This window comes from Zootermopsis nevadensis, unplaced genomic scaffold (genome assembly GCF_977971745.1).
Source record: "Zootermopsis nevadensis isolate Lab colony 2312 unplaced genomic scaffold, Znev_1.0 Znev_ptg000030l, whole genome shotgun sequence".
In the NCBI taxonomy this organism is placed as follows: Eukaryota; Metazoa; Arthropoda; class Insecta; order Blattodea; family Termopsidae; genus Zootermopsis; species Zootermopsis nevadensis.
Genome location: NW_028259162.1, coordinates 11844875 through 11872055, shown reverse-complemented (window position 1 = coordinate 11872055; position 27181 = coordinate 11844875). Strand labels below are relative to the sequence as shown.

Below are 27181 nucleotides of genomic sequence, written 5' to 3'. Positions count from 1 at the left end.
CCCTCGCCGCTCTGAGAACACGAAATCATAGTAAACTTGTTTGTGGAGGCTACTCTTCGGCACTTTCGGATATTCGCAGACAGTTATCGCCCGGAGACAGCAAGGACCTCTGAAACATCGGCGCAACAACCAAGAAGACAGCCATTTTCAAACTGAGAAAGGACTAAACATTTAGAAAGTCTGATGTTTTTACCCACGCATTGTTATTTTCCGGAACCACTCTATAAAATTTATGAGTAAATACCCCATAAAATTAGGTGTTTCTTGAACTCGTCAGTAACGTTTAATCCTATTACTACCACAGGACGTAAACCAGAACAAATTAACACAGCAAAGGCAGACCGTAGCCACAGACAGACGTTCAATCAAGACGAACACGAAACCAAGTAAAACATTGCAAAATGTAGTGCGCTTTTATTTGAAGAACGGACTAGGTGCAAATCTCGAGCCGATTTGCGCTGCTTGGCCTCCAGCTCGTAGAACGGAGACACCCGAGACGGAGTTCAAGTAAGCCTGAGAGCTGCATATGCTCCTCTCTCTCTCTCTCTCTCTCTCTCCCCCCCCCCCCCCGGGCGATTCATATAAACGCCAGAATTTCGACGTAAAACATTATGACACTGGACAATACCCCGTCTTGCCGTTAGACGGCAGCACTAGCACGGAGGGTCTGAAATCAGTGGCGACAGATCTTTGAAACATTTGCAAAGTTTATTAAATCTGATTAATCTTTCGGGACCCTAAATTGCACTACGATATCGTTGAGTGTTTTTTTCCCTTTCTTGCTGTTGTTTATTTGGAACAGTCTGCAGAATATTATTCGTGCTCATTGGTTTAGTTGGTTCGAGTTCACTATTCGACCTTCCATTGCTCGATTAGTGGGGGTCTCAGTGGCGCTTTTCATAGCCTGTCGCACGATTTAGTTATAGAAAATAATAGACCGAAACTCGTAAAACCTGCCGTTACAGGGCCATATTGTCGTAGCAGTATTAACTTTTAATTCAACATGGTAATTTTTGAGGTGGAGACATCAGTTATATTTAGTGTACAATCTTGAAGATTAGAATAATAATTAAATTTTAAAATTGTTTTTGTATTCCTGTTCAGTCAAGTTTAGAAAACAGTGGAAATAATATTATTATTTGGCTGTTTAATATGTGTGAGTTCTGTGAATTTGCAGGTTATGTTTTAATGGTGGTAAGTTGTTAACATGCTTATCATACGAGCAATTAACAATCCTATCGGGCTGTCACGCGGTTAAAACTTGCCGACGTTTCAGAAATCATCTGTATCCCCGTCATCAGGGCGTCTGACGTCATACGCCATGATAGCAAGAGAGAATGTTTTTAATTCTATACACCGTGAAAGTTTTGAATCATACATGCCTGTCATAAGTACAAGCTATGTCAAAACTAATTGTAAATGAGTTCCCTTCGGAATCCAGAGACTTACCATGGCAGTAACAGTTATTTGTAAATAGTTGTTCTTCTTGGCTTGTTATACAACAGTGTACGAGGTGCGATCGGAAAGTTTCAAGACTGCGCCTATTTAAAAACAAAACCCGTACACTTATCTCAGGTATTAAATTCATCCATCACCCTCGAAGTAGTTCCCCTGGGAGTGAACACAACGATCCCAGCGCCGCTGCCAAGCCTGGAAGCATCCCTGGGAATCTTTCTTTGTCAGCCTGTCAAGTACCATCTGCGATTCTGCCTGAATCTCTTCTATCGTCTCAAATCTCCTTTCCTTTAGCTGAATTTTCATCTTTGGGAAGAGGAAGAAGTCACACGGAGCTAAATCCGGCGATCCGGTAAGATCTTTGAGCTCCTGACAAACGAGAAGTCGATTCTGCTTCTGGTCCTCAGACAGGAGCCTTGGCACAAACTTGGCTGCGATGCGTCGCATGTGGAGTTCTTCCTTTAGAATCAGCTGACAGGTCCCATAGCCTATCCCAACAATGTCGCACAAGTCGTTGATGGTACGACGTCGATCTTCGTGAATGGCCTGCCGAATCTTCGTAACATTTTCGGGCGTTGTGCTCGAAGATGGTCGCCCAGAACGCTCGTCATCATCGACAGAGGTTCGGCCATTTTTAAAACGTGAATGCCACACAAAAGTTTGTGCACGACCCATTGCGGACTCCCCAAATGCTTGATTTAGTATTTCATAGGTTTCCGTAGCCGTTTTGGCGAGTCTTTGGCAAAATTTGATTTGTTCATGAAAATCTGCCATTCCGAAATCGGAAGGGTCGGTGTAATGCACTACCAAAACGCCCGTAACTAAGAAACAAATGCTAATTCGATGATGCCGGCTGGCACACTGATTCACTATGAATGTAGGCCGCACCCCCTAGCGGCAGAAGCTCGTACTTCATCCGGTTCGCCCTCTATTGACACAGTCTTGAAACTTTCCGATCGCACCTCGTAGATTGTGTGTCCGGTTTACGTCTCCGTCTTACGAGATGTTTCCTATGTGCAGTCGGTACTGAAGTGACCTAATTAGAGTATTAATTTCCTTTCTTTTTATCAAGAATGAAGTAGCACTGCTAATTGTGGCGGCTTCTGTTAGAGGGCTGTAGGTACTACGCATGGTTGGCTGCTCAGAGTGTGAGGGAATGAACGGGGTAATCCTTGGGGTCGGTGACCGGTTTAGACCTAGTTTCGCCACCCACGGAAAGAGGGCAGGACTGGACAGCTTTATTCCGGGTTCACAGGCCGTGTTTCCAGTAGCAGCGAGAAAGAGACGGTGAAACGCGGTAGAGCTCGTTGTACCTGCAGTTGGCTAATATAGAGTAATAAACTAACATAAGGGGAAAAAAAATCTACCATAGTTTTTTCGGGGTTCTTGTCCTCCATAACTCTATCCACTTTTCATAACATCGGCCAAAAATTACAAGCTAACGAACTGAGTTATAGTTAGTGAATATTTTTAATACTTAATTGCATCTTTAATACTTATGCCCGCATGTAATGTAGCAGTAATTTGTTGTAAAATGTATCAAAAAGCAAGTATCGAATAATGAATAATTTTACAAAATAATTGTCCGGAGTATTGTTTCAAACTTACGCTTTTCTGCTTGATTTATGATGAGAAAGATCTGCAAACCATTTGTACTTTTCACAGTGGTCTTTTGTAATTCTGACAGTAGCAACTGTCAATATATCAGTCTGTTCAGGAATCGGTCTTCCGGAAAGTTACGGTGAACCTCGTTGGCTGAGTTAGGGAGCAGGTATCCGCCGTGAAGATCCTCCTTTTCTTGAAGGCGATAAAATAACTTTTCCTGATTTACTGGACAAAGCTTGGAATCACGACGACCTACTTTTCCTCTTTGAAATTATCACCCACCTCAACCTGCTGAATAAAATTTTTCACTGTATGTCTCGGCTTTTTTTTTTATATGCTAAATATCGTAACTTTGGTTCTGAACCATTTACACCTTGCAGAGAGTATTTTTCAAATGACCACAAATTGCTGGGTGTGGATTCGAAAAATGCTGTGTCTTAGTGAAGATTAAAGTGCTCTTGAAATTAATCGATTATCCGTTCTCGTCTAGCCCTGAAGAACTGCCGTCTGGTTTTGCAATTAGAAACTTTAGCGTCAGTGTTCCGCCTCATACAAAAATAAACACAGGAAATCAGGTTTGGTGAACTTTTATCGAAGCTTCGGTAAGTAAAAGTTTCTAAAACTAGCCGTCTGGCTAGTCACTCACTCTCTTTGGGAGTGAGACAGTGACGTCACAGACAATATGTAACCTTTTGCACTGAATTCGAAACCACGTGAAGTTACTTTTATTTTTTATCATAAAATATATTTTGGTTGTGCTTTAAGCTATAATTGAGTGCAAGTAATGACAAAAACGTAGTAAAATTTGGTGTAAAGGTATTGAAATTGGTCGTAACGATATTTGTAATCTTTGATTCTTTGAGAACACAACATGGCGGCCTTTGGGTTAAAGATGGAGATCATGTTTGCGTTACGTACAGGAAAATAGCTACCTTTTTTGATGTTGCTGGACAAGGTTCAGCGCTTCAACTTGAATAGACGTCCGACTCTCCTGATATAATGTGGAAGTCAACATTAGCGTAGATGTGAAAATATAGATAACTCGTTTACATTTTAAATGTTTGTGGTCATTACTCTTTTCAGGTGAAAACATTTAAAGAACATCATTCTTCTGTTTTCCAAGGACTTTCGTTTCATGTCTGTAACTCAGGGCGAACACCTGCTTTTTGCATGGATACTTTCCTGTGTCATGGTTCAGTCGAATATGGCAGTTATTTTGTTTGTAACAAACGTCGAAGTTTGTGGGTTCAAGCCTTGAGGGGGGGGGGGGGGGGGCTGTGATTTACAGTGAAGTTAAAATGTGTTTCCACAAGTTCTTCACGTTAAAATTTACCAACCAATGAACACATTATCTTAGCTTGAAGTGCGTTTCCTGCTGAATAATTCAAGGCCACTACGGGAATATTTAAGCATTTAATTGAAAAGTCTTGCGAGCTCCTGTGTTTCGCCATATACAATCCGTTTCTCGGCTAATTTGAAGGTATAATAAATGTAACGACATTCTATGTGAAATTCGTTTATCTGTGTGTGTATATGCACACATATAAATAAATTCGTTCTTTCTTTCTTTCTGTTGGGCGTTTAAAATGCTTTTAATATAGATACCGTTAGTGCAATACAAGTTCACTGCGTAGTTCTGTGTCCTTTTATTCATAGGCTTTTTCATATTTCCAGAAATGGATGGTACTTATCAGATGGGTAGGGAATTGCATGGTCAGACATTTTTCGTTTTTAATTCTGAAAACCACCTGAAAGTGTCGGGAGGTCCCTTTTGTTGCCAGTAAACGCTCTCATCGCAAACCTTCAGAACCTCCGTGCTCTATCTGTGGTATCATCATTAGTGCGATTCAGTTGAATTCCTTTGCGAGCGTGCTTGTGAATGGAAAGGTCGAAAGCAAATATTTCTCGAAATGGATGTTTGGAAGTGATGATTGGTAGCGGTTGTCATGACTACGGGATTGAGGAAGATCACTCACTGTATGCCTGCCTGTCAGTCGGGTCCATCACGCAGATCGTATTGACTGGATGGATTGACATGTCTTGAACCCAATCCGTATATAATGTGATTTATTATGAGGAGATACGAATAAATATTTAATTTTTTCCCGTATCTTTGCAATGCATGGGGTATGAAGTACCGACTCCTTGACTCGTACAGAATGAGTCTGATAGTATTTTAGTTGTGGGCGTATTATTTTGTGGACCCTGATTTATAATCATTTATCCATAATTTGTTGTTCTGTGTTCTGAAATGACCCGGCCCACAACGTGCAACCGCGTATCGTGAATGGTTTCTTTGTGGTTTTACACAAAATCTTTCGATATGTTGAGGCGTGCATTGCTGGAACTGGAAAACGGTGTCCGAGTTGCATCTGCCTGACGTCTTCGTCGGTTAACTCCGGTAAAATTTTCGTGAGACTTATATCAACGGCAGACGGGTGTAGTGACAGGGAAAAGCACGCATTGAAGCAGTGATAATTGTGATTGACATGTGATTGGCAGACAGATTCTTGACGTTTTATTTTGTTATAACAGCACATATCACCAAAGAAGCTACACGGCACAGAATTGTTAGTTTTCTTGAATAAATTAATTCACTTACGTTTTAACTTAGTCATCCAAGAAAATATTGGAAGTTTATCTCCTTCCCCTTTTTTATTACGAAAACAGAAATTTCTGTGTGACATGTGACTAACTGCGCTTCTATCAGCTACATGTGACCCCCCCCCCCCCCCCCCCCTCCGCGTTTCTCAACACCGACTGTTGTAATTGTTGTGACCTAAATGGTGACTGATAAAATTCGGTCTTGTTTAATACGGACTACCGCGAGGTCCATTGCCTGAGTGGAACATGGTGGGCGAGCGGTGGTCACTAGCGGAGCCTTTGAAAAAAGTTTTCATGTATTGATATTTCAGTGAAAGAGAATGCCGTGTTATTATCCTCGTTTTTCTGCTCAGAATGACACAAAACACGCCGATTGGTCGATTTTTACGGGTGTGGGTTGGCACGTTTGTAATTGCATTATGCAAGAAGTCAAGTGCTGTCAGTTTAGCGGATAGCCATCACAGCGATTTGCGTGGTTCATCGTAATAGACCACGTCATGTGTAGTGTGTCCCATAAGTTGTAGTGCATAGGAGAATTCTGTTAATGGCATGTCATGTCAACTTGGCAACATCGCCGCAGGTTTTTACTGTTGATAATGCATGAAGTGTAGCGCCCTTACGACTCGTCCGAGGAATAAAGTTCCAACAGTTGAGGTTGGAAAAACAATCTACATCATTTCCCGTTTTATATTTTATCGTATTTTGTCTTGGACTTATGCGAACCCGTCTACATTTTTATATATGGATGCCTTTTCAGGTAACGTATCTGTCAAATTCATATAAGTTCACGAAAATATCTGCCATAGGTTTAGCTGAATGAAGACATCAAAACTTCAAATGTGATTTAAATGGAATCTTTCTCACTCTTAATTCTGCCGAACCTTAGTGGACATACGTTTAGTTGATGTCGCAGTCGCAACAATATGTGTCATTGGATTTTCCGAATTATTATTATTTAGTGTTCTGTCTGACGACAGGTCCATATGAACAGGATCCTTCCATCCTTTTCTCGGACTGGGACCTGTTCATATACGTTCTTGGCAGATGATCCAGAAGTGGTTTGCCATTGCCTTCTTCTGTGTGTGAATGGAGTAATTGTTGGGATGCCACGGAGAAACCGGGGAAGCCCCGGAGGAAAACTCGGTGATACCTGGACCACGGCCTTGCCCAACACAAGTTATAAATTCGGGCACCGCCGGTTATTCCTTAGTCATTTTTTCAAACGCATAATTCTGCCGATCTGCAGGAATCTGAGTGACCATTTTCATGTCAGTGTCATGTCATAGTCACAATATTAGTCCGTTCGTTTTCCGAATAGAGGCCTTTGAAATTTCACGGTCAGTCGACAGCCATATTTTCAAACGCATGTATCTGCCGATCTGCAGGTATGTGAGTGACCATATTCATGTCGGCTAGAGGTCACTCACATATCAGCGTCATGTCGTAGTCACGACAATATCAGTCCGTGCGTTCTCCGAATAGAAGCTTTTAAAGTTCTCAAGGTCATTCGTAGGTCATTTTTTCAAAAGCATATATCTGTCGATCAGTAGGTATCTGACATGTATAGGTCAACATCGCATCAAGATCACAACGAGATGATTCCAAGGTTTTTGGGAATATTAAATTAAATTAAATTAAATCCGTGGCGTAAGAGCCCTCTGAGAGCCAAAGCCGACTAGCTTGACTGCTGGCCTCACGTTCACATGCCTAAGCAGAGGTGAACAATCATCCAACCAGATATAGGGTGACGTGTGGTCAGCACGACGAACCCCCAGCCATTGCTAGCTTTCCTGACCGGATTACGCTACTCATTGTAGCTCCCCAATTTCCTCACGATGCTGGGATGGCACCGGTCCCATACACCGGTCGAAAATCTCATGAGAAATTTCTTTCCCCGAGACTCGAACCAGCGCACATTCCGTATCACCGGTCCGAAGCCTCAGACCGCGCGGCCACGGCGCGGGACAGTTTTTTTTGTCCTGACTTAGGCATGAATTTAATCTGTAAGTGGCTCGAAACTAACATAGGTATGGTCACACATGATATGATAATTGCCAACCTCTCATGCTTTCAGAAGAGTGCATATTATGCAGGAATCAAAATTTTCAACAGTCTACCATCAAATCTCACAAGTCTTGTAAATAAGAAGGAGCAATTTAAGGTAGCATTAAAAAGATACTTAATTACACACTCCTTTTACTCTGTCAATGAATTTATGTTGTTTACAAATAAGTGATAAATTTTTCTTGTGTGTAATGGGTAGATCTATTTGTAGCTTATCATTTTTCTAGGCGAATACTTTGTTTTGTATTATGTGAAATTTATATAATAGTACGAATTGTACTTTATAATATGTATTGTATTATTATTATTATTATTATTATTTTTATTGTGATTTTTTCCACATCCTATCGTCATCTGACTGTCTTATGGATCCATGGAATGTAAATAAATTATTATTATTATAGAAAAAATGTTCTTGAAAGGATGTCGGAATTTTTAAGGGACTATATTCCCCAAACAGTGGAAATTTCTGAAGGTATTGCATTTCCGGTCGATAAATGAGATAGTCAGATATATTGTGCTCAGTCCCACGAGGGAACCCATAACCAATACTGCTTTGTTTAAGAAAGGTGGTCAGTAAAGAAAAGGCTAAGTAGAATTTGAGGTTCTCACAGAGGACTGGGTTGCAGCACCATGTAGTCTGGTGGAAGTTCACTGACCTTTCAGAGGTACTTTCTGCCTCTATCATTAGGGCGATGACCCATCTTCAAAGGGTTTACTAATCCCCTCCCTCTGCCTAATAGCCTGGCGTTTCTACCCCTGCTGGTGAGCCAAGCTCTCAAAGGCTTTTGAGAGAGAATGCATATCTCGGTAGGATTTGAGGTTAACACGGCGGTGAGTACGAATATTGCTGTCTTCTGGGTTGTAGCGCCGTGTACTCCGATAAAAGTTTACCACCGTTTCAGAAGTCCTTGCTGCTTCCATCATCAGGATTTGCAAACTCGACCTAACATTATATGCGCAGTAACTAATAGTTCAGTGTTCCTCTGTTATGTGGGTCATTTGCGTGGTTTCGAACCGGTGCTTGTTGGGGTACGGTGTCTTGAGATGCATGCACTATAATCTCGCGTGTATTACACTCCACTCTGCTAACCAAAATCTACAGTCGTAAGTCAACAGTGGGTAACCGACGAAGGTAATGGGACTGGCAGGTCTGTGGTCTGCATACGAGCGTATGCCAAGGTTAATGCGAAAGTACACATGGCTATACAGGTTGCTATGACGAGGGTGAATCCACAAATAAATATGTCCTCTACGTTGTTGATCTGAGGTAGGCCTAATAGGTGTTGCTTATGATGATACGTGACCGTGGTTAGCATCTCTACGTCGCATTCGAGAAATCGGCTGTTCTGACCGAGGTTGTTAGTGTTTCTTTGCAGTCTCTTCAGCAAATCCCGGGATGTTACATTAAATTTGGCGTACATCCACTTATAAGTCAAAGATTGTTGAAACGTCAGTTTCACTAGTCATATGAAAACCTGCGTATGTATCCAAAGAAATTCTTGGGATACTTTAGAATGAATAGCAGCAGTTTCGACGAGTTGTTGTTTATGATTGGACCAGCTATATTACCTACCAAAATGCTGTAATGAGGTGGTATGGCCTTACTGTACAATGCCGGCCTTTTATCCACTTCAGTTATGACTCCCACTGTCAGAACGTTTGCTATCAAGGTCCACGACGCTTACAACACCACTAAGGTCGGGCAAACGCTTGTCGCCGGGCGACTGTTTCGCCGCTCGTGCGCGCACACAGGTCGGGTTCTTCGAGTTCCATTGCCACCGCCAACCGCCCCTCACATGAAACAACTCAAGAACGGATTAAGTTAGATGCTGGAAATTTTACGAAAATAGTCAGCTCACCCCAGTTTTTATTTATATCGGACATTTTTACTACCATTTTACATAAGAGCATAGTCCTGAATACCAACGAGCTTATCATAAATACTTACGAAAAAGATGTTTGTAGACTTAATATTCAGTTCTTCCATTGTGATACAAAACTGACCAAAGTTCTGTGTCAGTTTCGTTTATTTATGTGTAACGGAAAATTAAACATCATTAGGTCTTTAGGTAATTTGAAGAACTTTGATGTTAGACTAACATGTCATGTATATAAGATTTTAGGTTTTCACAGCGGTGAGTATGAAGATTTCTGTCTTATGGTTTGTTGCGCTGTGTAGTCTGGTCGATGACTACACAGCGCAACAACCCAGAAGACAGAAATATTCATGTCATATATAATTCCTTCTGAGGAACGTGCCTGTTAAAACACTATTAAGCTACTTATAATCTTGTAACGTTTCGTTCCAAATGCACCAAGAAAAGCCTAAGAAAATATACGAATTAACATGCACGCTTGTTAATGTTTTGATTTCAGTAGATGAGAGCGACGTCTCTTAAAGTTTATCTTTGTATACGTTGCATACAGGACGAGCACAGTTTGAATGCGGACGGATCTTGTTAAGTTGGCACTTTATCACCATATATTCTTTCTGGTAGCAGGAATAATTTAAATCAACATTCGCCATCTGTCACATTGGGGCTGCAACAATCTATCATCTTAACATGCGTCAAGGTTATATTTTTCCCTGTTTGCTACCATCTGCTGTTTGTAAATTTATCTATTTTACCCATCTCATAGTCTTTGTTTGGAAGCTGTAAGGCACAGACGTTATTTCATCCATGCGTCGCGTCGATTTACGAGTATACTAAGTGTTATTTTGTTATCTCCGTTACCACGCATGTAAAGGTAAGAAAGCGACCTTCAAGTTCTCACTGTGTCAAGACGGTTGCCATCTGGTTTGTTGCGACGTGTAACCTGAAAGATATTTACCGAACAAGTACCTTTGAAACGTCCGTAAACTTTTACCAGACTGCACGGCGCAACAACATAGGATACAGCCATCTTCACATGTATGCCTTGCTTGTTTATGATAATATTCGCACAGGTAAAGAGACAAACGTATAAAATGTAACATCGGCCACATTCAACATGGACGGAGAGAAGCTGACATGAAGCAAAATGTTCGAAGGCGCTCGTATGCGCCACAGTCGGAAAATTGTGTTCCGTTCGGCGTACTATGCGCCGGCCTTAACCGAATGTTATGCTCCAAGACTCTACGAGTAAATGGAATTCACTATTCAATACTTACTGTATCACTGTTTATGACACATTTGGATGTAACTGGCACCATAATTTAAAAGTCAAATACATTATCCTGTGTTTCAGACTGCACTCAAATTATGTGTTTATTTAATTTCACTCGTGCTTATTGGAATTCTGCTCGGGTTAAAAGTACGCACCGAAGTCGTCATGCCAGAAGGGCGTATTAACAAAATGAGTTAAAATACTCCTAAGTTCTTGAGGTTTATTTGGTTTGATGAATGTGCGTCGTTAATGTTTATACGTCTGAATGTAACTATCTGTATCGTTGGGTAGAGCAGCACTTCCGGTATGACATTCTTCCCTCTGTTTTATGTTGTTATTCCAAATATCTGCGATTATAGAAATGTGTTGATACACCACTGTTGCATGACGCCTTCGATATGAAGTAGAGGGAAATTCTACTAAACATTCAAATGTTTGAGGTGCTTAAAAATAAATGCGCAGGGAGAATAAGAACAAATAAATTTAACAGCAGCGATTGAAAATTTATTAATATACAATAACACATTTTAAATATACATTATTGCCTACATTTTTACAAATTAATAGGGAAAAATATACTTGATTTTAATAAATGCTACACAGATATCTGATAATATTTGTGGTGGTGTCATCAGGCCGTTCGTTGGAAATTTATTGTTTACAGTTCTTGGATATTAATACCTTATAAAACAAATTCTTGCGTTTATTAGTGCATTTGTTCCACCGTACCTTTTTGAAAACAGCACAGTCCTTTACTTCAAATATTTTTTGCACATCGCCCTGAAAAGAGTTTGTTGTTTTACATTCGGAAAAACTGCCTGCGCCATTCCGTTTTCTAATCGTCACTTCATATTTGTAACTGGGTATGTTCTGTAGGCCCACGTGACAAAGACAAACGTAAACATTATTTTGCTTAAATCTGGTGGTCATAAAGAATATCTCGCCTAACATGAATATGGCTTTGCGCCAATCGGAATTATTTGGATCATTACAATTAATAACTCCACTCAGCTTCCCGTTTTCTTTTGTGTCAGTATGTATGTAATGCCTTTCCCGAATGTGGGTCATGACCTTGCTCACGTTGTCCTCCCAGGGACATTTTACAGTCGCAATAGAAGAGAATGGACATTTGAACGGACGGTGACCGCACTCGTCTTCATGTTTCCTTACACCCAGTAAATTAAACGTCTTACTGCATCCTCTGTTCGAATGTCGGCAGGGACACATAATTTTTCCAATCAAATTTTCTGCTAGTAGATTTCTGCCTTTTGAAAATTTGCACCTGCAGACTGGACAGGTCAGAAGTTTCTCTCTGCAGGTGGAACAAGTACTGTGCCCGTTCACGCACATGACGATTGGTGGTAGCATGTACTCCATACATACTGGACACTCCGCCTCCTGCAGCAGTTCCTTTAAGCCGGGAGCCATTACTAGATTCCTATGTTCATGCCTTGAAGAAGGAAAGAAATCAAGAAAGACATTGTAGATGCGTAGTAGCAGTAATATCGGGGATAATATGAATGAATACACCTTCTTCTTCACATGAGACTAGAACTCATACTTTTTAAATATTTATTTCTAAAAAACTGTCTCATTTTAACAGTATTAGTGCATAATGTAAAATATATAAGTAATAAATTAGTAGTAAAGAAGGAATTATGAACTCCAACCTCCGGAGTCAGCAATTGTTTTACACTTCATAAAGTTTTCATGCGGCATAATTATCTGTTGGCAATAATTGACAGTGGAACCACGGTTCCGGAGAATCTGACGTAAATACGTCTATACAGAAAGGAAGTTTATATAATGGCTTTATTCTAAATATTTTCTTTATACCCGCTTTACAATTGAGTAAAGTTTGATTAAGACATTGCTTATTTAACCTGAATTAGTTACGCTTAAGATGGGTCTGTGGTAGCTGAATGTAATGTAAAGTAATGTAATGTAAGGTAATGTAAGGTAAGGTAATGTAATGTAACTTAAGGTAATGTAATGTAAGGTAATATAAGGTAAGGTAAGGTAAGGTAATGTAATGTAATGAAATGTTTTATAGGTAACAACAATGCCGAGTAAACAGATGACGTTTCCTAGGTAACAAAAATGCCGAGTAAATAGATGTTCCTTAGGTAACCATTATTGTCGATTTGTTGATAAACAGATGAAGTTTCCTAGGTAACCATTGTTGTTTATTTGTTGATAAACCATTGTTACACTTTTTCGTTTCACTTTTTGCCGAATGACACTGACCCTAAAATATAGACGTATTTACGTCAAAAATTATCTACTCTACGACGCACTTCTACAACCGACTCACAGCTCAGCTCTTTTCGCAATAACGAAAGCGGATTGTTGACGGCAGTAATGAAACGCAACAATTCCGAGTCGGTCCATATTTACATATTGTTGGTATGGATCCTACACATCTTCGTAACTAACGCTGTTTTTGCCGAATGACCTTTCCGTATAGACGTATTTACGTCAAAATATACCTTAAAAATGGAGGTTTCAATCACGAGAATAACTTGACAATGCGTTGATCGCATATCTTAACCCTCTGATACCCACCGTTTTTGTCTTCATCAACAAGAAACGTTTAATCAGTGTACGTACCTCCGCTTATTCTGGCTGTCGTGTTCCTCTGCGCGTTTTTTATGGTCCTCACTCCAGTCTCTCTCTCGTTCTTCAGTGATAAGTTCCTGTCCCAAGTGAGCTTCAATTCGTCCCTAATAAATGTTTAATGTCGTTTTACTGAGCACAGAAATACGCACATCCACTAGCAGCTTCTTTCACCGAATGACAGTTTGTTTGTGTTGTAATTACACAGCAGCTGCAACAATGTATTAATATTTTCTTGCGCAATAACGGTGTGATGTGACAATTTTAGTTTACACAGCAGCGGCAACAATGCATTAATATTTTCTTACGCAACAATGGTCTCGTGAAGCTTAATGAAGAATCTGTTGACGCTATTTACATTGTTGTTTAGGGTTTCGGTCAGATGGTCGAATTAACGTTACGTCACCTTTCGCTTTTTTCGTTTCAATGACACACGCGACTTGTTATTCATAAATTGCTTATAAAATGTTACAATGCAGAGCGAATTTATCGCATCAGTTCTTATTTCGGAGACGAGTCGGCGTACAACTCCGGCAGCAGAGCCTTTTTTGATACGCTGATTGTCTCTTAGCTGATCAAGAAACTCCGCATTTATAGAGCCCGAAGATTTATTACCGTGTTTATAGAAGCCCGCCACTGGTCCATATACTGAATCACGTGAACCCAGTTCATATTCTTAAGCCTCATTTATTTAGCATAAATTCTAATATCCTTCCATCTGTGTCGAAGTCTATCTAGTGATCTCCTTCCCTGAGTTTTTCTGAATAAAATTTTCTGTGAATTTATCGTGTCCTTTAAATGCTACATGCCCGACCCGTCTCGTCTTTGATTTCATTGCTTACAAGTGTTCGGTAGAGAGCGCAGATTATGGAACTAATTATACAGTGTTCCTTACCCGCCTCTTACTTCCCACCCCTGTAGGTTAAGTTATTCTCATCATCACACTGTTCTCAGCCACCCTCAAGCTATGACCTCATATTATGAAAGACCAAATTTGACATCCATACAAAGCAACAGGAACATATATATTTTTGTGTGTTATCTTTACATTTTTAGGTTTGAGACAGGAAGACGAGAAGATTGAGTGGTAGCAGACTTTCCCCGAATGTAGTTTGCCCCCAGTGTCTTTGTGAATGTAATGTGAAACTTCGGCTTTCGTGTGTGAACCCCGTCGAATGTTGAGTATTAACCAGCCAACGTTTCGGAAATATTTACAATTGCCATCTTCAAGGTGAACGTGTACTGGGGCGGCTGGTGGAAGACATAGGTGGCGAATTAGATTAGATGGTCAATCTCCAATGGGAGAGGGGCATGCGGGGATTTTTAAGGGTTTTTTTGGGTAAGTTTGGAGGGGAGGAGGTGACCATGTTAGATGGGAAGTAATTTCCATCGATTTTGTGGAAGCGAGTGGAGCGATTTGTTAGTATGTTTAAAAATGTATGAATTTAGTCATACTTCCAAAAGATTTAATTTATAGATATGTGTATTTAACAGTAACACAGAGACATTAATAAACGGCGCTGCGCTGTTGACTGTATTTGTTTTCCGTTTTCCCTAAAATTAATTTTCATATGATATCTGTAAGATCTTTAAACAGCATATTCAGTAGCGGCCTCTATGAGAGCGATAGGGAATTACAGAGTAAAATGTTGTACTTTGAACTTTGTGACTGATATTTTGTGACCTTCATGGAATGTGTATATTTGTTTCGAGTGCAGTTGGAACAGCCACACACGTACACAGAAGTGATCCATTTACTTATACAATGAGAAGAACACGGGGGGAAATAGAACTTAATTCGTCATTGATGTTTATCTGTATGTGGGATGAAGACCACGGCCTACCGTTAGAGTGGATCTGTGAAAGTATATACGATAATCGCAGAGGAATAATCTGCAGCAACGAATATCAATTTGTCTCGCATCTGTGAGCGTTCGGAATAAGTGTGGCTAGCAAGGTCGTCCAAGATATGTTGAATAGGGGAGGGTTCCGGAGTCATATCGAATTGCGGATACTCCACAATAGATATTGGTTGATACTTATACCAGACCAGGATAATTAGCCACTGCTATGTTCCGGGAAATTCCATTTGAAGTGAATATTCTTGTTTTAAGACGCATGTGGGGAATACAGGGCTTTCAAAATAAGGGAATTTTTCAGCAGTTCACCTAATGTTTGGCGAGATTTCAGGTTCTCATGGCGACTGTTATAAAGACGACTGTCTTCTATGATGTGCGCCATTTGTTCTGGTAGAAATTGACCGACGTTTTGAAGGTGCTTACTGCTTTAATCACCACGGCCTCTGAAACGTAGGTCAGTTTCTATCAGGTTACACTGCGCAACATCCCAAAAAATTTATTCTCATCTAATTTTGTTCATGTATTTAATGACGCCTTCAGTGTGTTTGAGAATAGGGTGTTGAGGATGTTTGGGCCTTGGAGAGAAGACGATGGGGTCTGGAGAAAACTGCATAATGACGAACTTAAAAATCTGTACTCCTCCCCCAGTATTGTCAGGGTGATTAAGTCGAGAAGAATGAGATGGGCAGGACATGTAGCGCGCATGGAAGGGACAAGAGGTGTGCACCGGGTATTGGTTGGGAAGCCTGAGGGAAAGAGACCGCTGGGGAGACCTAGACGTAGATGGGAGGATAATGTCAGGCGGGATCTGTGGGAGATAGGAGTTAAAGGAGACTGGATTTTGTTGGCCCAGGACAGGGTCCGGTGGAGGGCTGTGGTTAATTCGGTGATGAAACTTCGGGTTCGGTAAGCCAGCTAGTTAGTTAGTTAGTTCAGTCGATCATATTGCATTTTTAGTTTTGAACAAAAGGCCATTTTCGTCTGGTGCATATAACGGTAACAACTACAAAATTTCGCCTCTTTCTTTTATTTCTGCATCTAATTGAATGTGTTGTGAAACCCCAAGTACGTGTGTACTCTTACTCTGAGCATTTAGATGAATCAGACGTCAGAAACTGTCCCAAGTCCAGTTTTGACGTAAATACGTCTATATTTTAGGGTCAGTGTGATTCGGCAAAAAGTGAAACGAAAAAGTGTAACAATGGTTTATCAACAAATCGACAATAATGGTTACCTAAGGAACATCTATTTACTCGGCATTTTTGTTACCTAGGAAACGTCATCTGTTTACTCGGCATTGTTGTTACCTATAAAACATTTCATTACATTTCCTTACCTTACATTACCTTACATTACATTACCTTACCTTACCTTACCTTACTTTACATTACCTTACCTTACGTTACAATACATTACCTTACCTTACATTTCATTACATTCAGCTACCACAGACCCATCTTAAGCGTAACTAATACAAGTTAAATAAACAATGTCTTAATCAAACTTATCTCAAATGTAAAGAATGTATGAAGGAAATATTTAGAATAAAGCCAATATATAAACTTCCTTTCCGTATAGACGTATTTACGTCAAATTCTCCGGAACCGTGGTTCCACTGACAACTTTTTGTTTGGTTTCTGGCGGAAGCTACGTCACTTCGCACACGAATGTCGTCGAACTCCCTTTAGGGAGGTGTGACGTGTGCCCCACGGTTGAGAAGAAAATTGCTATGGTTTAATTTATCAGGGATGAACTCTGCATATCCGTAGTTTATTTAATTTTGTCACGGTATTTGGGCACAATTCACGACCTCAAATATGTCTTCGTGGATAATAGTGGCAAAATTGAATATCTTGGTCTATTACGGACATTCACTTGCGGCCGAATTTTGTGGAAACAGTCGGACGTGGTGAAGATTTTTATGTTTTTTTCCCCTCACACCGCAGCAAACATCAGCACTGTTGCTTGCCAAGAACAAAAATATCTGTTTACTTATCAATCTCCACTGGTTTGAATGGAAAATACTTAATTTGAAAATGTTTGAATTCAATTGGCAAGTAAGACCAGCTGGGTTGAATTCTTTGTCGCTGCTGCTCATGATAATGGTGATATTATTTATCGCTCATCACAGTTTGCGATAATCACATAGGCATAGGCTTGTTACGTGATTGATTATTTCTGTTAACGAGAAGAACTTTCTGTCAAAGTGAAAATTACTTTTTTTGTTAATATGAAATGTGACAGTCATTGATATGTGGGAAACGAACCAGTGCAATAATATTTGTGATCATTGACTGCTTTTCATTTATTTGCATCTGACAGTTGATTTTATCCCAGACCCTGCCTTCATTCTTCTGCAAGAAGTTCTTCAGTATCTAACTATCCTTTTGTTTGTACTACATTTCAGAATCCCCTTGGGAGATGGACAGCTTCAGTAACGTGTTGGAGGGCGCACGACAGTACTTCCAGGGTCTTCCTTCCCCTGCTGGCAGCTCATCTTATCAGGCGCCTCAGGGTAGTTCCAGCGTGAATGAGGCTGCCATCCATAACTCTCCTCGATACAGTAATCCTGATACTGGGACAGTTGGCAGTACTCCATGTTATGACAGTGTCAGCCATAGACCCGGTGTTGTCGCAGCAAATTCACAACCGCCCGCAACTGCCGCAGCATTGCCACCCCAGTCACAGACACACCATCAACAGCAGCAAAATGTTGCAACAATCGCTTCCTCATCTGCTTCCACGGTCGTATCCTATTGGCCGCCAGCATCAACTAACTCTGTCTACCAGAGAACCAAAGAAGTTCCAGTGTCACATCCTGGTCCACTGTCATCACAAGCTCAACATCCCTACTCACCATCAAAGAACCCAACAGAATCTTTACCATCACAAAGTGCATCACACACAGTGTACAACGGGAGTAGACTGACGGTTGCAGAGCCACGAACAATAAACTACCAGCATCAGAATCACATGCAACAACACCCTCGTCCACAGGGCCATAATCTTCCACCGATTGCTGCGTTACCAAACTACCATTCTTCTCGTAATGCTAGAGAGTCCTTGCATAGACTGAACCAGTCTCAGCAACATACATCATCAGGGTCAGTGCCATCACACATCGCTAATAAGATGGTAGCAGCTAATCCAACGACTCTAATGAGGACTCAGTTGGATTACGCCCCTCAACCACAGCAGAATCATACAAATCAATACACAGGTGTCAATAGCAGTAGTGTGGGTAAATTGCATTACGGGTTATATCGAGAACCAAAATATCAACAGCAGCAACTTGGCACGACTCCACCCACATCTACGTCATATAATAATTATACCTCACAACCATTGCCTCAGCAGCAAGCTGCTTCTACTTCCATTTCATCTTCAATGTCAACTTCATCCTCCGCTTCAGTATATCAGTCTTCCCTTCACCACTCTCAACAGCAGCATCAGCACCACCATCTTCATCATCATCATCATCAGCAGCAACAACAGCAGCAGCAGCAGCAACAACAACAACAACAGCAGCAGCAGCAGCAGCAACAGCAGCAGCAACAGCAACAACAACAACAACAACAACACTATGCCTATCATCCTCATCATACACAGAGTGGTTCCTCTTATTCTGCACAGTCTGAGATGCATTTGAAGCCGGACCAACATCAACAAACACACTTATCGAAGCGTCAATTTCCAAATCAGGTATTCCACATAGAAGAAAAGATTCTGATCAGTTTTTCTGAAACTATATTCCAGTTGTAAGATTTGAGGTTTTCACAGCGGTGAGTGTGAAGATTTATGTCTTCTGGGTTGTTGCGCTGTGTAGTCTGGTTGATGTTAACCAACGTTTCATCGCCCTGATGACGGAGGCAGTATGACCTCTAAAACGTTGGTTAACATCGACCAGACTACACCAACCCAGAAGACAGAAATCTTTATGTTCCAGTTCTTAGAGGTTTCTGTTTTAATAGATTTCACTATAAATGCTAACCCGAGAAGTTACTTTCTTTGATGATTACAAAATGCAAATCAAGGGTTCTGCTCCAAGGGCAGTAAACAATGAATTTTATAATGATGATTTCTTTTTTTAAGCAAACCAGCCGAGGATAGTGTTTTCTTTACATTTATATAGAATTCTGGTGATGTATATGCCATTTTCTGGTCAATTTTTTATCTTTAGAAGATGATATTTGCTAAGTACAAGTAGTAAAGTGTCCCACTAATGCCATGTAGGCTCATCGGGGGAGTGGCGGTATAGCTCCTACTCTTTCTTGACCGCGGCACTAGATGGGGGTGAGTGGTCAGCAGCATGCCCCGGCCAGCTTGATCTCAGTTTACTTGAAATATGCCATGCTTTATTTTTTTTATTGCTTAGTTTCATGTTAGTAGTTCGATGACCCATGTAGTCATCACTACCGCCACTGCCACCACTGGCTGTAATTATCATCGTTGTTATACTATATTTGCTTTGAAGACAAGATGAGAAGTGAATTTGCCACCGGGACTCGATTAAAATTTGTATATGCATGGCAGCTTGAGATAAAATGCTGTTTTGCATTATTACATTTTGCCTTTTTTTCCTGTTGCCAGGCATACTACAGCCAAAGTGCTCCAGAGCGGCCGCAACCTGCAGCCATCCCACCACTTAGCACAAGCGTTTTAGCCAACGGACTTCCGAGGACATTGCCATCATCATCATCATCATCATCATCGTTGACATCGACAGCATCTACATTACGAACTGGCAGAAATAAACGTGAATCCCCGTTAGATCTCTCTGTAAAAACTGTTCGGCAGTCAGCAGATTCAACTGCGAAAGATGACGTGGAAAGTAACTATAATGTGCCTAGTTACTCGCCAGCCACAGTGGATCACCAGTCACGAGGAAAGACAGGAGCAACCTCCACAGGGAGTCACACTCCACAGCAGGGCACAGTGCTGATGCCACTTCAACTTCCCTCCAGTGTGGCATACCCAACACTTGATCCTCGTGGGAAAAGGCCTACCTCATCTAACACTCCAGCTGTGCCTGTTACAGCAGTTACCACCACTAGTGTTGGTGCCCCAAAAGTTAACTTTAATCCAAACTTTGGAGTTTCTCAGCATAACTCAATGGCTGCAGGCAACTGTGTGGCTGAAAGTCACCAGAGGTCTGGTGCAAGGACAAATTCCCTTCATCAGTTGTACTCTCAGCCGTCACCAGTAACATCACTGCCACATGTTGGCAGTTTTAAGAAAAATTCTTCCACTGCATTAAATCCTGTACTAGAATCCTATGAACAAAAACAACATCAGTACTATAATTCTGTGTCACAGATACAGCATCGGCACACCAATACTAATTCTACGCCTGGCTCAGCAGTGCTTTCACCGTACTCCACATCCTCAAATAATCATTACCCTTCAACTGGCTATGAAAGTGCTAAAAGGATAACAGATCCCATGCAAAATTATGGGGGCAATCGATTAATGGATGTCCAAAGCCGAGGGCCAAATCAGAACAATGCAGGTTATATAGCAAGTTCAGTAACTCTAGGGCAAAAACGTGGCGGTGAGACAAGACACCCATCTCTCGCAAAAGTTCCTCGCCTGGACACGTGGAAACAAACAATAGATCAGGAGATTGAACAACGATTCTCTTCGTATACCTCATCAAAAGCTCAGCAGCAGCAGCAGCAGCAGCAACAACAACAACAACAACAACAACAACAACAACAACAACAACAACAACAGCAGCAGCAGCAGCAGCAGCAGCAGCAGCAACAACATTCTTCAAATCTTCAGCAACATGTTAATGGAAACCTTGATGGTACCCACCATGATCCACAGTACACATCATCTCATCACCATCACCATCAGCAACCATTACTACATCATCAGCCACAGCAACCAAATCAGCAATACCCTTCGGGGCATCCCCGAGCTACTGCACCAACTGCTGCCACATCAACAAACCAACGACAGCATGGCTATCACTCATCACCACAACCCTCTCCCTACGTTCCTAACCCTGGTCATCAACAATATCCAGCACCTCATGTGGGGCCACAGCCCATGACACAGCAGCCTCCACCTTCAAGGGGTCAAGCTCTTCAGAGACTTCTGACAACTCCAAGTTCAGGGATACTACCACAACAACAAACAGGTGGAACAGGTGGCATGGCAGATAAGCGAGTACTCAGTATTCTCCGGAATAGTTTGGAACTCAAAGAAGCGAGGATGACTGAGTTGCAAAATCAGCTGCAGCAGAACCAGTTGCACCAGCAACAGCAACAGCAGCTGCGCCATCAGAACAGGCAGATGAGTAACCAGTATCAGCAGCTCAATCAGCTAACAAACCAACCCCCACCCCTGTCAGAATCACCAGTACAGATGCTGGCACACCGTAAATCATCATCAGCACTGGCACTCGCAGAGAAATGCAATCTTTCATCATTTGGTGTAACGGTGGACACGAATAATGCTCAGAAAGCAGCGCAGATTCAAACACACAAAATTCATGTTCCAAAAGCAGTTGAATCTGTACCTTTTGACGCAGAAACTGAAATGGTTACTGCAAGAATGTCTAATAATAGCAGCGTTGCAGGAATTGTGAGGACTGATGTACTGGATAACAATCATAGTGTTTCAGTCAGCAGTAATGGCTCCAGTTCAGGGGATTCTGATGTTGCAGCATATTTAGCGGCTCGCATCCGAACCAAAGCGGAATTGAAACAGGTGAGATGTCAGACTTACATATGATAATCAGAATACTAGTGTATGTTCAGAAAATAGTACGTATTAACCTTCTGATCTTTTATGGCGTAATGCCTTTTAACAGACCCCATAGCCATTAGAGTTCTTTAATTTTATTTTAAATTTTCATTGAACACAGTTCAGTTTGTATATTTGTTTTTTATCGCGGACAGTCATGTGTCACTTAGTGGATGGAGTGATGGCTTATATGCCTTTGAGTTAGATAAATTTCGTGATATGAATGGTGGGATGGGAGGGTTATGGTGGGAATTTCAGGCTTTATTCAAGGTACTGTGCTGGAAATCACTGTGAATCGTATGAAACTGGTAGTTATTACTTCCCATTTAAACTGGGTGAATCACTGACTGACTATGGCTCAACAGCCTAAAGCCGAGCCTTGGCCTCCTCCCATGTGGGAGGTTTCTTTGTCATTTTGAAGTGTGCATTTATGAGTAGTGAGTGACAAGCCCACTGCCTCTAGACAATTTCTACTCAATCCTGATTTGTCAGCTAGAGCTATCTAGTAATGAATCAGGAGAGACTTGGGTGAGAAATGGCCACTGAGTTTTGCTTACGAAACATCTCGTTTCATGCCGTAAATCGCCGGCTTTACCTCCCCTTTGAAGGAAGTTATGCCTCGGATTTTTATCACCCTTAAAAATTCATCTGCTGGGTTTGAACCTGTGAACCTTGGTTCCAGTGGCGAGCATGCTAACCACTAGTCCACCGAGGGTGACTCCCATTTAAAATACCTAGTAATATTTTGCCCATCCAGATCTTTGGCATTTGAGTAATTAATGTTTCTGGTTCTATTCTGTCTAGGTTGGTCTTGAACAGCTCAGTGGTTCTCAGCAGCATCGATTCCGGTCTCCTACACCAGCCTCTAGTGTGGTTTCTGCTTCTAATAGTTCAGTGCATTCCCCACGAATGGCACCAGGCACACCAGTCGTGTTCTCGCCACCGCTGCCACAACCCTTGCAGGCAGTTGCTGACACTGGGTCAGAAAATATTCTGTCGCAGATGCAAGAGATTGCCAAAGTCTCAGAACAGACACCACCATCTCATAACCAAATCCAACAAACTCAAGGTGCACAGAGTGGTAGTGGTGCTTCTTCCAGTGGCGGCAGTCCACCGAAATTAACCCGTGAGCGTGTGGCATTTCCTCCACGGAGGAGACTCTTTAGTCGTCCAGATGAGGAGCCAGGTGGGTGTGTCAGTGGGAATAGTGGTGGTATAACCAGTGGAGGTGGCTCATTAGCACCACCTAGAGACTCCTCGGGATTACGTAGTTCTTCAGAGACATCTGTGTTTGATTTTCGTGATAGTGACTCTGAAGGGGAAATGCCAGTACTTGAAATGCAGACACTTGGTGAGATGAGGAGAGATAGAAAGTCACACACAAAACACCAGATGCAGGCATCCTCAGTTACAGTACCTGATATGATTGAACTATCTGAGGAAGGAGTGATGGTTGCTGCTTCTATGTCTGAAGCACATAAAGAAATAGAATCTCGGCCATTGTCTCCACTTGATCCATTCTGGACTGCGACTTGTGATAAGTTCCTCGAACAGCTTCGTATGGGCGGCGCAAAAAGAAAATGTCGACGGAAGAAAACTGTTGCAGAACTGAAAGCTATTCCAGATAAGACTGACAGTAGATCTGAAATTACTGACATGGAGGTAAATACTATGGAGAATGAAAAGAAGTCAGAGAAAAGTGAAGCAAAAGAGGAAGTAAAAGAAGGAGAAAAGAGGACAAGTGAGAAGAAGAAAAGTGAGAATGTTGTGATGAAAGAGAAGAAACCAAAATTAGAAGATTCTGATGAAGATGTACCCCTCATTAAACGCAGAGGACGGCCAAAGAAAAAGGTCAGTAGTGATGGTGACGTGGAAGATGAGATCAGTTTAGCAGAGATAAAGGCACGTCTTGGAAGGGCAGATAAAAGTATTGCACTCGAAGTATCTAAGAACGTGAGGAGTAGCAGCAGTAACAGCAGCAGAAGTCATAGTAGCAGTAGCGTTATAAGCAGTGATGATGAAGAGGATGGGGAGCATAGTGACATTCATGGAGAAACAGTGGCAGCAAGACTGAGACGCAGAAAACGCCAGGGGAAGGAAGGGAAGGATGAAAATGGTGGAGCATCCACTGGAATGAGACTCCGGTCAAAGGCTGCTTGCACTTTACAGAAAGTAACACCTAGTGAGAATGAAAGACAATCTGAGACTTCTGGAAAATTGAGCTCAAAAAGGAAGAAGCCTCAGTTTGGAGATGGCTCTGACTTCCGACCAGGCTGGGAGGAGGAGGTTTACCGGTTTAAACGCTCTCTGCGCATGCCAGCACGATTGATCAACATTCCACGTCCTCCACATACGCATAGGCTCTCGGCATCATTACCAGATTTGGATCCATATCCTAACTCTCCTGCAACTTCTATTGTGGATTCTGCAGATTTTACGCTACAGCGTCGACACTTGGCTCATCCTGGTGGCTCTCTTGACCGTTGTCAGAGTGTGTGGAGTTCTGTACGTAGTGAATTGGCTGATAGTGATCTTGATTCTAGCTCAAATTTGTCTGCTTCTTGGCACCATGCTCGTAGGACAGATGACTTAGGTGGTGATTCTGAGGAAGCAACATCATCAACAACAATGTCAACTAAGCTCAAGAATAATGCAGACAATGACAATAATAATTCAATATTAAACCTTCTAGTACGAAAATACAGTCATAGCAAGTCTCCACGTAAAAAGTCTTGTGAAAAAAGTTGGCTTTCAGAACGTTCTGGTGTGCGCATTATTCCTCGTTCCTCCAGTGGACCTGAACTTTTGCCTACTCCTAGTCTTGGCATAGGATTTAAGAAGTCATCTAATTCCAAGGTTGACAATAAAAGGGTTAGCTTGCAGGCTAAGAAACATAAAAGCAAAAAGGACACGAAGGATTCAAAAGGTGAAAAGGAACCTGTCTGTGATATTGAAGAGTCAGTGTATTTGGGCTATTTCAGAAAGAAGACTGTTACAAATTTCCGTGATGCATTTCGCCAGAATGGTGGTATTCTTGTGGAAAACTTTGCACCTATTGTATTTAAATCCCGGACACGAACTCAAACCCGAGTGTTACGACAGCGTGCAACTATACGTGAAGTATTTGGTGAGGATCGACCAGCCTCTGCTCCTCCAATATGTCATAAAGAAATATTGGACATTCAACAGAGTGAGAATACAGAAGGGAAGAGAAGAATCCACAAACAAGACGCTAGTATAGTGGGCAAGAATCGGAGCTGTACAATAACTGGTGGTCGACCGGGTTTACGTAGTGCTGGCCTGAGACGCAGCAACAAAGCGGTTCTCAACTCTAAACGTCGCCTCTTACGTCGAGACCACAGTCTGTTGTGTGCACTTGGCTCAAAGAAACTGTCTGGCAAAGATGCTTCTAAAAGTTTAGGTTCTAATGAACCAGTTGCATTTGTTCCTCCAGTGTCCCGGGAAAGCACTGTTACCAAAGCTTCTACAGCAGCATCTCCTCCTTCATCAACAAGCCAACAGATGGAAAATGGTATGGTACCCCCCAATGGCAAACGCATCAAACTTCGTACTGTAAGACGCAAATTTCGTTCTGGGTTTGACTACATTCGTAAGAAGAAAAAGCAACAGAAACGAGAAGGAGATGCAGAAGGAAATAAAGAGAAGAAAAAGGTATTTTTTAAAATAAATATTGTACCGAGATTTTATCTTGTGATTCTAAGTGGAACAAGAAGTTAATATTACAATTAGTAATGTGTCCACTCACTTACATAAAATTGCGAATGTAAGTTCTTTTAAATTTTTTATTTGTGGATGACCGGGAGAACAAACTTCAAATCGAAGATTGTTGTCTTCTGGGTTGTTGTGCTGTGTAGTATGGTAGAAGTTACCAGCAGTTGAGAGGTACTTGCTGCCTTCATCATCAGGGCTGTTACCTAATGGATGGATCACCTCTGAAACATCAGTACTAATCTTCGCCCTGATGACGGAGGCAGTATGACCTCTGAAATGTTGGTTAACATCGACCAGACTACACAGCGCAACAACCCAGAAATCTTCATGAAATTTAATCTCAACTTGGAGACAGCTATCCTGCATGGAGGTTTTTTTCTTCCCCTGGTTATCTTACTTCCCCATTAAATTTTTTTTCGAAAGAATGCTGTACCTTTTAATGCTTGGCTCTGTACTTGGCACCTTTTTTTGTATTCCTCATTGTATATAACAAACATTGGTGCACTGCATCAGTACATGTAACATGTTTCATACTGAATGATAGTGAAAGTTATTTAAGGTAGTGTTATGTCCTTGAATATGAAGATTAGCCTTTTTTATTGATACAAATTCTTTTTCTTTCTTAATAATTTTGATTAATTTTATGACACTCTTAACTTTCATTGTCTCTTAGTGTTGCATTTTTCTTCTTCAAATGTTGAGGCCCTGTTCTTAAGCATTTTAAGTCAAGTTCTGTGCTTCTCGTTGGTATGCGATTCATGCTCTGACATTGTTTAGTATGGCTTTCATATTCTTCTTTCTTGGCTCTACAACCCAGCCAGTCGTGGGTCTTGGCCACCTCCTTTTCGGAGGTTTTCCTAGTCTTTGAAGCATGCATTTGTGAGTAGTGAGTGACCAGCCCCACTGCCTCTGCACAATTTATACTCAGTCCTGATTTGACTGCTAGAGCCATCTAATAGTGAATCAGGAGAGACAGGTGAGAAATGGCTGCTGAATTTTGCTTACGAAACATCTTGTTTCATGCTCGTAAGGTTATTTTACATGTCGTAAATCTATGACATGGGACCACTGGCTTTACTTCCCCTCCGAAGGAATTTGTGCTACGGATTTTTATCACCCTTAAAAATCCTTCGACCTCAGCCGGGTTTGAACACGCGGACGTTGGGTCCAGTGGCGAGCATGTTAACCACTAGTCCACCGAGGGCAACAGGACTTTCATATGCATCTTTAAATTTCTCATTTTCTCATTTCAGACATGCAGTAGCTTATTTTGTGTCACAGTTTTATATGGATTTATATGACAGAGCTAACATTGAATTGTATCAAAAGCTCGAACTTTGTTT

General features: G+C 41.4%; 1 protein-coding gene across 2 annotated transcripts in view; it reads left to right on the top strand.

The window, feature by feature from the left end:
• Positions 1-27181, top strand: part of LOC110836834 (uncharacterized) — a 267382-nt gene that overhangs the window by 233921 nt on the left and 6280 nt on the right. For both annotated transcript variants that reach the window (XM_022078473.2, XM_022078474.2), the window contains exons 3-5: positions 17761-19055; positions 19944-22070; positions 22911-25778. In XM_022078473.2, coding sequence (XP_021934165.2) covers positions 17775-19055; positions 19944-22070; positions 22911-25778 — 6276 coding nt within the window. In that variant the 5' untranslated portion in view covers positions 17761-17774. The remainder of the gene's footprint in view (positions 1-17760; positions 19056-19943; positions 22071-22910; positions 25779-27181) is intronic.